Genomic DNA, 12,024 nt, shown 5'->3' with positions numbered 1-12,024 from the left:
GAAGTGCCCCACTGCTGGTACCTGGTCCAAAATACCACGTGAGGTATACATCCCGCAGTTTCTGTACTTAGCCGAGAAAGAGAAAAGTAAAGCCTTCTCAGAAGAGAAAAACCAGCCAGCTTACTGATCATGGTGGTGCCCCCAGCCAGCGCAGCCTTGGTCCCTTGGAAGAAGTCATCAGCAGATGTCATCCCCTGTTCCGGCATCTGGAAGCGGGTGTGAACGTCAATCCCTCCAGGAATCACCATCCTGCCATGGGCTTCAATAGTTTTCACTCCCCCGGGCACAATGAGATTCTCTCCTATTTGCCTGGGAAAACAGGTTTCAAGCAGCAGGTCAGACACACAGAAGGCAAACAGCCTGTAAACATACACCCTCCTGCTGTTTAACCTGGCTGGTGTTTTCTTTTGCCATATAAAGCCATGTACGGGATGAGCGTACGTAGCTGGTAATATTTGATTCCTCCCCCTGAAGCAGCTGCATAATTGAGAGCAAAGTGCGCAATTACTTCAGGACCTCGGGGCAATATTAGACCGAAGAGGGAGGAAAAGAGGGAGCCGCACCAGCAGGCAGCTGGGGAAGGGACCATGCGGATAATCAGATGATCGCTGCTGCAAACACAGCAGCTCTGTTGGGACAGGACTGGGGTTGCCAAGTGGCAGTTCCCCTCTTGACTCCAGCTATCTAACAGCAACTGGGACGTTAGCATTGTTTTGGGAGCACTGGCGGAATTTTTGCCTCTACATTGTCTGTTTCTCTCTCACGCATAAATACTATGTAGCCCCTGCATAAATAGAAACCCCTCCAGATACCAGTTACCAAATTCCTGATGAGACCCTCAAAGGTCTCTCCAGTCTAGCTCTTCATAGATGTATTTTTAGAAGTGCAACAGTGGATGACATATTGCAATTAATTAGCTCTCTTTGGCTGGCTCCTTTAACTTTTAACCTTGATTAACAAAGCACATGTGCTGACCGTTTAGCCAGAACAGGAAAATTCCTTGTTTGTAACCTCTGGCTCGTCCATTTTTTCCTAAGAGTCATTTTCCAAAGAAATCTGTAATATATTTAACGTGCCAGAAATGCATGTTTCACGTCTGAAAACACAGAAAGAGGTCTGAACCTCAGTCCTTGAGCTGCAGGATCATTTTTAACTTTAAGGGGGTTTGGACTGATCCCTGCATCACGGAATCACAGAAGACAGCGCTGCAAGAGACCTCGAGAGGTCACCTAAGTCCAGCCTCCTACCCTAAAGCAGAATTAACTGCATTAGCATGCTGAACTCTGGGTTCATAATACCTTAAGTCATAACTCAGGAAAATGTTACGACAGGGATAACTTCAAACATATGTGTCATCTCAGCATGGGGCTATTCACGTGGCTAAAATTAAGCACATGGAAGTACCTCCTTTGACACACGCTTTAATAAGAGTGGGGTTTGGGGCCATTTGTTTATTTAATTCCACACCTGGTTTTGAAAGTTCCTCCATCGAACACCAAGATATATGTGAAATATTCATTTTTCGCTGCAATCTAATATAGCTCACTGAGACTAAGTTATTCCTTGCAAGTCTGCAGTACATTTCTGTACATTTCCAATCATAAAACAGTATCAAACTTCACTTACTTTATCAACCCATCTTCCATGTAAATGTCTGCATAGAAAGACTGGTCGTCATTAACTATTTTACCACCTTTGATCAAAAGACGATCACTCTGCAACAAAGAAGCATACAACAGAACATAATTATTCTGTGAGAAAGCTGACAGTCTGCGGTGTCACTTCAGAGATAAAAAGAGACGGAAACAACCTCTGCATTATTCAGAAGCGCATGTCAAAACACAAGTCAACCGCCGCACTTTCAACTGGAAAGATAAAATATTTTATTTCATCTGCAAGTCCTTTCATCACACTAATGATCCCCCCCCCCAAAAAAGGCAGAATGGGAAAGGATTTGGGTTCCAGTGGGCTTGTCTATTTGGCAGCTTCACTCCCACCTGCAGCCTGCCACCATCACCTACAGCAAAAGCGTTAAATAGTACTTTGAAGGATGTGTAATCGCCGCATCTCTATTTTTTGGTCGTATGCAAAATTTCCTATATTCACCCACAGACCGGAGTCACAACTTGGCCAACTGTGAGTCAACTGCTGTCAGGGAAATGGACCAAAAGTCTGTTGCCGGGGGTTACACAACACAAACAAACTCATTTTGTCCAACTTCGTGATGTTTCGATGCAGCGGATACTTCAACTGCCTTTGCAGAGCACTACTGCATAATCAGATGGAAAAAAACCTTAATTTGCTAATACGCACTTAAGGGAAGGATTTAAAACACAGTTATTCAAATTCCCTCCCATTAGAAGACAGTTTGGCAGGAAGAGGAAGGTAATTATAACACGGCAGCTATCAGGTGATGTGCTTTTATCGCAGCCCAGGTTACACCTCGCTTTTGCGAGATTTTAGGTCAAAACGAAATTTATCTTTTTTTTGTTTGTTTGTTTGCAGCAGTCATAATAAGCAAGAGCGAACCACAGCCCGCAGAGCTGCAGATGGGGAGGAGAGTTACAAGCGACCGCTCTGCTCCTCTGGTTCCTTCATTCCCTACGTTACAGATGTACATATATTTAAAGCAAAGCACGCAGACGTTATGTGGCGTTGAATCTGAACTACACCTTGGCCCTTTTATCTTGTACTTACTCTGACGCCCTTTTCTCCTCCCAAAAAGGTCTTTGTATGAGAACAAAGCTCATACCAGCAGAGCAGAGCCAGGCTGGTGAAGCCACACACGGAATTCAAGAAGGGGTAGAAAGGGGTAGAAAGCAGGACTTTAACTCGGTGGGGCCTTGAACTTCCAGCAAACACCTCCAGGAGAGCGACAGCGCTGCTCAGGGCCCTCACTTTGAGCTGGGACTCCGCTGCTCCACCAGAAGGATCAGGCATTTTCCCAAAAAGCGTATAATAAAACTGAAGAGTTGGCACACCCGATTCTCAACTGACACGAGCTGACATGGCGCTTTCAACGCCAAAAGGGCTACGTGAATTCCATCAGCTACTGATTTGCACCATTATATTGTATAACTGCTAAAACACCTACGAGACGTGAAGCGCCCCTCCTTCCCCCTCCCCTTTTTTTTTTTTTTTTTCCTTCTCCTTCCTGCAATAGAGAGTTTCCCTGAATAACGCCACCAATTTAAAAACAACAAAGAAAGAAAACCCCAAGATTTAAATTTAGGACCTGCTGTGAATGCCAATAAGCCTGAATGAATTAACGCGGGGCGTGAAAAACCCACTTGTCTTTCCATGCCAGCCTCTACAGCAAACTGTCCTACGTGTTTACCGATTCCAGAAACACTGCGGTATTTATGCCCACCTCTAGTGCAGACGCCTTGTGCAATTAAAAAGGCCATCGAAATAGGTTAGTTTGGCCATCGATGTCACCGGCAGCCCAAGTTCTAATGCACTGGGCAGCAATTAGGAAAGAAGAAAAATAAGACACACATATATATATAGTGAGCAATAAAAACGCAGCCTGGACCATTTTAATGATGCTGTGAATGCTTCTGCTAATAAACAGGTCTCCTGCTGCAGCTGAACGGTGCTCGGAAATCAGCACAAATCCACCTTGGAGACAAAAGCGCAGGCAGTCTGCAGCCCTGCCAGGGCCTGCCACTAACTCTGGATCTATTTACCCCTGTTTATACTCTGTATGTATTTACCCCACTGATGCAGTCAAAACGGGACAGCTAGATATTCATTATCTTCTTTCTTCAAGCATCACCCTCAGTAGATCAATGCCGGGTTTATGTAACAGCAAAGACGACCAGAATCTGATTATTGTATTTTTTCTATCCCTTATCTTCACAAGAGACTTGCATCGGGCACACGCACCACAAATCAGAGCATTCAGTCAGAAGGAAAATGCGTCACGCTACTTTTGGCCCGTGACAGCGATTCAGCGGTAACCTTCGTTGTTATTCTATTTGAACGTTGGCATCTTTTTTTTTTTAAACTCTCTGCCTGCGGACTCTTGGAGGTAAACTACACCCCCTAACCCCACCACCCCACCCCATCCCCCCCCCCCCCCCCAAAAAAAAAAAAAAAAGATAAAAACCTCAAAGAGGACGCTGCGGTTATCACATACCGGTGCTGCGCATCCCCTGCATTTCCTAACCATGGTTCAGGAGGTGACCGTCACCCTGCCCGGCTCCCTCCCGGGCTGGGTGTGTCGGGGGGGCCAGCGATGAAGAACTCGGTGTCAAACCCCCCCGCAGCAATGGCCGTTACCGGTCCGTTAGCGGCGGCTGCCTCGCCTTGCGTAACGGGGAGCTGCCATCCGCGGCCCCGCCATACCTGCCCTACATCGCTCCCACCCTCAGGAAATCTGGGGGGGTGGGGGGGGGGAGAGGGGGGGTTGTATAACGGCTCCTTCCCTTTTTCCCCCCCGGGATCGCACCGCGGAGCCGACCCAAACCTGCGCGTTGCGAGAAGCTTCTTGGGGAAGAAAAGCAAATCCCGCTCCATCCCCGGCTCCATCCCCATCCCGGCTCCCAGCGCCCCCCCCTCGCCCCGGAGCCGCCCTTTGCCGGGCTGGGGGTCTCCATCCCTCCCGGGGCGCTCCCATTGGGGTGGCACACACACACCCCACACACGCACAAACACACCCCCCGGCGCCATTAGCCCCTGATCCCATTATCCTGCCACAACCCCCCGCGCACACAAAGGGCTTAATCCCCGCGCCCCTCCCCCGCCCCCAGCCCCGCGCCCCCAACTCACCGTGATCCGCGGAATATTTTTCTTCCCCTGATACGACATCTTGGGAAATCGCTCCCCAATTTATTGATTTAATATTATACGTGTGTGTGTATATATATATATATATATATAAAAGGATTTTTTTTTTTTGGAGAAGAGGGGTGGCTGCTGTATCGCTATTGTCTCCCGTACAGCAACCGCTCCCCAAACTCCCCTCCACCGGAAAAAAAGAAAAATAAAAAAAAATTAACAAAATAGAATAAAAACAAATCCCTCAAGCCCAAATCAATGCGATCACAAGGGAGGGGAGCGACGGGTCCGCCGGGGAGGGCGATCCCTGCTCTCCGCAATGGCAGGAAGGGGAGAAGCAGCCAACCCTCAGCGTCTCCCTTTCTTCCCTCTGCCCGGAGCCCAGCCCAGCCCGGCACAGCCCAGCCTAGCCCAGCCCCGCTAGCCCAACCCAGCTTCGCTAGCCCAGCCCAGCCCAGCCCGGCCCGGCCGCGCAGGGAGGGGGCGAGCGCCGCCACCAACAACAGCGGCGCCGGAGCGGGGGGCAGCTGCGCATGCGCCAGCCCAGCCGCGCCCTTTCCGCGGCCAGCCAGAGGGTGGGAGGGGGGGGCGCAGCTCGGGGCGCCATTGGCTGAGCGGCGGGGGGGATGCAAACGAGAGGCGGCAGCCGCCCAATGGGGAGAGGAGAAAGGGGTGATATGCAAAGTGGCGCAGTGGAGACGTCAGTGCGGCGGGTCCTGCAGCGCGGGAAGGGGGGAGCGGGCGCCGCCCCCGGGCCGCTCCCGGTACCCCGGATCCCCCCCGAGGTTCCTCCGGTTCCCGCGGTACCCCCCCGCCCCGTCCCCCAGCCGCTCCGCCGCCGCCCGTTCCCCCGCCCAGGCTACCGCAAACCGACGGGTTAACGGACGGCGGGAGGCGGGGACGCGGCAGCCGCGGATGGAGGCGCGGCTGGGGGGGGCGGGGGGGGCAGGCTGCGGACCTCCGCCTTCACACCCCCGCGCCCCGGCGGGGCTGCGAGCTGCCCGGCTGCGCTGGGAAAAGGCGCTGCCCTCCATCTTCTTTGTCCCGCCCCGCCCTTCCCGGCGCTACCGGAGCAGAACGCCGGTGGGGTGCGGTAAAAAATTGGGGGCGAAAAATAATAAAAAAAAAAAAAAAAAAAAGGTTTGGAAGCACTGCCGGTCGTTTGATTTCCAGCGTATTTGCCTCCTCGTCCAGAAAATGCAGTCCCCCCTCCTGCAGTCACTGACCTGGAGCTTCAGTGGCTGGGGTCTGGGGTCAGAGCACACCCGAGGGGGGGTCCCCATCACTCTGGCTATTCCTCACCGCTCCTGTGCTGCAGACTCCCTGCTCACTTCACTCACACTCAGAGTCTTAGATTTCCTCAGTCCCTGAGCTCCATAAGCTGGTACTTCAAGGAAAGAAACGCGTTAAATGGCACAAACATTTACTTGTTATTTGCTGTGCACTCGACCCAAGACACGGGATTCATGGCCAGAGTGTGGGGTAACCATTCAAAAGACATCTCTTTACACCAGTTCCTCTTATATCAGTTGCTCTGGGGGAAGGTAAAAGACACTTTTTGGAAGACTCACAAATAGCACAAATCCACTTCTGCTTGAAGGTTATAACAGACAATTAATGACTGACAAAGACTTACCTTCTTCCTCGATCACAGGTGAATTGCACGTCACACCAAGCTTCTCCTGTCACAAAACGTAGTGATCTTTACATACCCAAATAGTTCCATTAAACACACCATGCACAGCCCATAAGAAATTAAAACCTTCAGTATATTACTGCAGTAAATCATTATAAAGGCAACATCTGCTCAAACAGATGAATATCAGGACCGTTTATGTCCATTAGTTCACAGGAGACTATAAGGAAATGAGTAAAAGAGCTTTTCCTGGGTATAGGTAGGGCATCAGGCAACCTTTAAGTAGATAATATGCCAATCAGTTAATACCCAATTAGTAGCAAATGAAAAAGTGGCTCATTATGACAGTAGCAAAATGATTAATTTGTTAGCCTGTAGGGTTTTATTTTGATTTAATGATTAGAATAGACAATATTAAATGAGTTATCCTGCCCCTCTCTGATCTGTGCTGGAAGAAGTTTGTAAACCTCAGCATATTTTTGCTCAGAACATGGAAGAAAGCATCTACATGGGGTTTTCTAAAATTAGACAGCGCAACTGTTCCTTTTTTCTCTTTAATTCTAGCTTTCTGCCTCGACTTTATATCTGAATGGTTTCTTGCCTTTACTTGCCAGGAAAAAGAGTGTCTTCAGCTACCGAAGAGGCTCCCTGTTTGGGAGATGGCATCAAGGCCCTTGGGCAGCTGATCTGAGACATGCCAAGTCCAGGTACCATTTCAAGATCCTGCCCTGGCAGCAGCAAGGTGATCGCGGAGGAACAGCCACAAACACAGGCGCAGGAAACCGCACATCGCCAGCACCAACACGCCTCCCTGACCTTGGCCAGGCCGTTTCTCCACATTACGCTAAAAGCTGTGGAACAGCCGCCCTGGCAGAAGAAATTAGAAGCACCTTTAAGGCGACAATGTCATCAGCCCATGAATATTTCTAAAGCTGTTCTCATCTGCTCAAAGATAGCTATTTAAAATACTTTTTTTAAAAAGGCAATCCTTACTGCACATGGGCCTAATTCAGAACGGCAGTTCTTGAACTTTGGATACGTTCCGTAACTTGAATCCAGCAGTGACTAGGTTCAGAAAGTAATAATGAATCTTCAGATGACACTCAGCTTTTCCTTCCCCATCACCATGTTGCAAGAACCTAAGTAGTACAGAATAAAATAAATGAAGAGATTAAAGGGCTGAAAAACATGCTCGTTCAATATTCAACACCTACACCGTGCCAAATTTTAAGAACTTCCCTATGATTCAGCGTGTACCCAAAGAACCAGAACTGAGCTCCCAGGTGTATCTTCTAGCTCCGTTATACCAATTGCTGACATGGCCCAATTTCCTTTCCTTTTAGCGATGAGCTGAAAAGGTTGTCAAAATAAATAATTTTAAAATTATTCATGTAGTTGCAAACTGGCTTATTTAGCCTTGCTCAACAAAGGCAAGGAATGGATATTATCTGTTGTATAAACACGCGCGAGGGGAGGTGATCAGGAGGGAAGGAGAAGAGCTACAGCTAAAGGACAAGGTTGGGATGAGAAGAAGTCGGGAACAGAGTCAGAAAATACTGAGATGTATACCTGCATTTTTTTTTTATATATATAAATGTAATTTTTTTTTTAACAAAAGCTGATTCATTCCCCTGGTAAACCTATAGGTTATGTATGAATTCTCCCTCTAAGTTAAATGAAGATAGATAACTACTTAGGAAGTGTCAGGGGCAGGAGACACGGTTAAAAGAGGAGAGTGGAACCCGCTTCTCAAATGCCCACAGGTTTGTATCCAGTCCAGCTGTCTTACAGCCGTGCTGTCACCTGCCAAGGCATTGCGGGAAGTGATGGGATTTCTAGACAATGTTGATGAACTTTGTCTTCCATAGGTCTGTTAATGCACGCGACAGGCTGGGCAGGCTAAAATTAGAAGACGCTACGGAGAACCAGCACTGCCAAATCTTCCTTGCCAAAGGTTAATGAAGGAAAGCGATGAAGGATGGCTGGCCAGCCCACCCCAGCGCCCCCACTGCAGCCACCGCAACAGGACCAGCAAGGTTGCCGCAGCCAAGTCACATCAGCAGTGGCGGAACAGCAAGTGCACATAAATATCTTCAATTACGCTACCTCAGCACTTCTGAGGGCTGTAACAATGTTCACCAAAGAGCAGAACAGGGGAGGAAATGCACAAAATTGAGCGTTATGCCCACGTTTGCACTGCCAGCCTTCACCCCAGCCACAAACAGAGCTGTGCTCTGCACCGGGTGAATGTCTCTGACCCATCCTTAGCCGTATATTGGGTATAGCAGGTGTATTAGGGGTATACTGTGGTTTATACTGGGGCATATATTAGGGGTGTATTGGCCAGCGGATACACGCGATCACTGCCAGCCATTTCCGCACAGGTGTCACCTGGAGTAGGACATCTCTTTGCAGCAGAAACACATTTCATGTTAAAGGAACCTCTCCATCTGAATTTGTCTTCTGGAAAGGTCTAGAGGGAAAACAGCACAAGAATATGAAAATCTCTGTACAGCTGAAATAAACCATCACAGGCATCAGTGGGAATCCATTTACATGAGCTCCGAACCTTCACTTTACAGATTCCGTGGAGTACCATAAGGCACTTAGCAAGGAATTTTATTCCCACTGTGGAGGTACTGGATGGTTGGGGAAAAAACTATTAAAACAGTCTCTTTCTCTGTGGATTTTTAGTGTAATTGCAATAAGCCCCACAGAATTTCTGCAACACCCTATTGCTTTTACTCCAACTGAATTCTTAAAGCTTTATCCACAAGGATATCTTGCTATGAAATTCTAAAACCTGCAAATGGAAATCTACATTTTAAAGCGTAATGAAAAGAGGGATCAGAGATGGAGTTAAAGCATTCCTGGAAGTATCTGAAATTCCAGTGGTATACCATCAGCAAGCTCTCCATTTCCCTTTAGGCTTGTCAGATGCCCATAATCCCCACTCCCTAATGGGGAACACCCCCCCCACCCCCAGCCCCCCCGCCAAAGTCAGCAAGGCTCTTCTTATTGCAGCTGGATTGGGCCAAAAGAGCTTTCATGGGTTCAACGATCAGACCCTCATTTTCTGCTATGATTCTGCACATGCCAATTGCTGCACAGCTCCAAATCTCAATGACTTGAAAAGAAGTTTCCCACGGATCCAGCAACCCCCTGCATCTTACGAAGCGTTGGGAGGATTAAATACAGGCTGATCCATGGCGGAAGGAGTACACCTGTCCTTCCCAAAAGGTGAGGAAGGAACCATCCATTATTAATCACTACAAATTAAATTGTAGAGGGGAATTACTTGCCAATGGGCATCTTTCGTTTGTTTTATTATCTTGCAGGAGAAAATTAAAATTGAGTGTCAGGATAAGGAAATGACCATAGAGGTCAAACATGCTACTATGAAGAGGTAAAAATCATACAACTTCTCAGAGAAACAGCCTACTCTTTTTTGAACACAGACTATCTTAGGTTATGAGGGGGAGATTCAATTTCTAGCTGCACAAACAGGTCGATAAAAATGTACGTTTGATCTGCAAATTAAAATTAACCTTCCAATTGATTTTGTTTCATTTAAAATCCCAGGAAACCTTGAGAAGGTTCAGAAATAACCTTAAGACGACTGTTACTGTTATAGTGCGTTTCTTAGAGGAAATGTCCCAAGCATTTCAGGTGCACTACGATCTTAATTGTCCTTAAACAAGCCCGAGCCGGTGCTCCACAGTTAATTTCCTATGAGGTCATGTTGTCAGGAAAGAGACAGCCCTCTTCAGGGTTCTAGAGAGGGATCGCTCTGTCATGGCTAGTACAATACCTAGCGAAAATATGCTCTTCTCTCCAAAGAGCTTACACTGTTGTCATTATTATTATAATCACTTCTCCTTCCCCAAAACCTACAGGGCAAAGCATCAGGCTCGCAGCAATCGCTGTCATTGTTTGTGTCAGCCAGCTTTGCCTACCTCTGATGTACAGGAAAACCATTACTCCAGACGATGAGAAAATGAAATTCTGACCTCTATTCTCCCACCCTGAGATTCATCCCAGGACTCTGGGAGGTGACCAAAGAACAGGACATTGCGCTTCTGTGTGAATCTTACAGTAAAGAGGTTTGGTTTAGGTAGATTTCCTACAGCTCTGCTCCCAGATGCTGCCCCTTTCTAGGGTAAGGGAGATCAGGCAGAACACACACATCAACTTCACGCGAGCTTTGCACACCATTTCCCAGCTTTTAAACACCACCACAGAAGACAGACTCAGATTTCATGTGCCACAAGTCAGACAAGTAATATGGGGAGTCAGACATGGTCCTGGAGGTACAAAATTTCAGGCAGACCTAAAAGACTGCTCAGCACCTGCTAAAAACTGATGGCTCATGTCAAATGACGGCCATAGCGTGGGCCTAAGGGTGGCAATGCAAAGCTGGCAGTCTCACCATGCCGGGTACCGTATCTATCCCCCGAGATAAAGCCTGCATTGCAAGATGCTGCTGAAAGACCAGACCTCTGAATTGGCCCAGCTCCAAACCGGGTGGGGAAATACGGCCCCAGGCGTTTTAAGTTTTCCCTCCAGCTTTAGCCCAAGTACTAAGTTGGCTTTGTATCAAAGCCTCTAGCTCGTTTCTGCATGGGGGCGTGTGGTATTGGTGAATTCCTGACGTAACACCAACAGACCCCTCCACAAGACACCCATTGCATGTATGGCACGTGCCAGCTCTGCACATTGATGGCTTTGAGAGGAATCTAAGAAGTTAAGAGGAATTTGGCATTTGTGCTCACCATTGTTGGTTTCTTTTTTTCAGTAGCCAGACAAACTATTAAGATCCACTGGAAGAACGTGCAAGTCATCCTCCTGTATGATTATTTTGCAAGCAATGATTGTCGAAACAAGGCTAGAAAAATTACAGGCATCAAAACAAATTAAACTCAGAAGTGCCTTTCCAGCTGTCTGGAACAGCTTCTTTGTTTTACACAACAGTTCCATTAACGTTCCAGAGTCTATGATTATTTGAGCTCTCAACAACGTCCTGTTATTCGTTATTTCTCTCCAGCAATGAACAACCATGATCCTGAGAGCTTTGAGACTTTAGCAAAAAAGTCCAGTCGTGTCAAAAGCTCTGTGAAACTGTGTTTTGGAAGCAATTCCTCTCCTGTCAATTCTAAAATAGAAGTTTTTTCCTGGTCTCTGTTTATGCATTATTGACACTTATCTTATTACAATAGGACATAGCTTTGGTGGTTTGGCCCAGTCGTTTACACCCAGTGCTCTGCACTTCCCAAACGTCCATGAACTGTTTCTAAGGGACACAAAAAAGGTATATAAGGGTGACTGTTTGTTGCACAGGGGAACCACCTGAATCACGGGAGTAATGACAGGATGGCAATGGGAGCTTTAGCACCTTCAGAAAAGATCTGTGGTCCCCAGGCTTGTTCTTGTGTTGAAGTGTCTTAGCACCTACTCAGGCTCCCTATGCAAACTAGATTCAAGCAAGCCCCAGGCTTGCTGATCCCTCTTGCAATCAAACCTTGCTTTTCCCTATAGATGTGGCCCAGGGAAGTGGCGGAGTCACCAGCCCTGGAGGTATTTAAAAGACGGTACGTGTGGTGCTGAGG

General features: G+C 47.7%; 1 protein-coding gene across 3 annotated transcripts in view; it reads right to left on the bottom strand.

Moving 5' to 3' along the window:
- The window catches only part of DPYSL2 (dihydropyrimidinase like 2), an 80,375-nt gene that overhangs the window by 40,772 nt on the left and 27,579 nt on the right, over nt 1-12,024 (bottom strand). The window contains exons 1-4 of one of the 3 annotated variants that reach the window (XM_054224823.1): nt 7,412-7,563; nt 6,419-6,464; nt 1,627-1,715; nt 125-309 (exon numbers count right to left, since the gene is read on the bottom strand). In XM_054224823.1, coding sequence (XP_054080798.1) covers nt 125-309; nt 1,627-1,646 — 205 coding nt within the window. In that variant the 5' untranslated portion in view covers nt 1,647-1,715; nt 6,419-6,464; nt 7,412-7,563. Of the gene's footprint in view, nt 1-124; nt 310-1,626; nt 1,716-4,773; nt 5,204-6,418; nt 6,465-7,411; nt 7,564-12,024 lie in introns of those variants that run through there. The other 2 variants (XM_054224822.1, XM_054224821.1) reach the window with 2 other exon arrangements.

The sequence above is a fragment of the Rissa tridactyla genome, chromosome 20, assembly GCF_028500815.1.
Source record: "Rissa tridactyla isolate bRisTri1 chromosome 20, bRisTri1.patW.cur.20221130, whole genome shotgun sequence".
Classification (NCBI taxonomy): Eukaryota; Metazoa; Chordata; class Aves; order Charadriiformes; family Laridae; genus Rissa; species Rissa tridactyla.
This window is presented reverse-complemented; position numbering and strand designations above follow the sequence as displayed.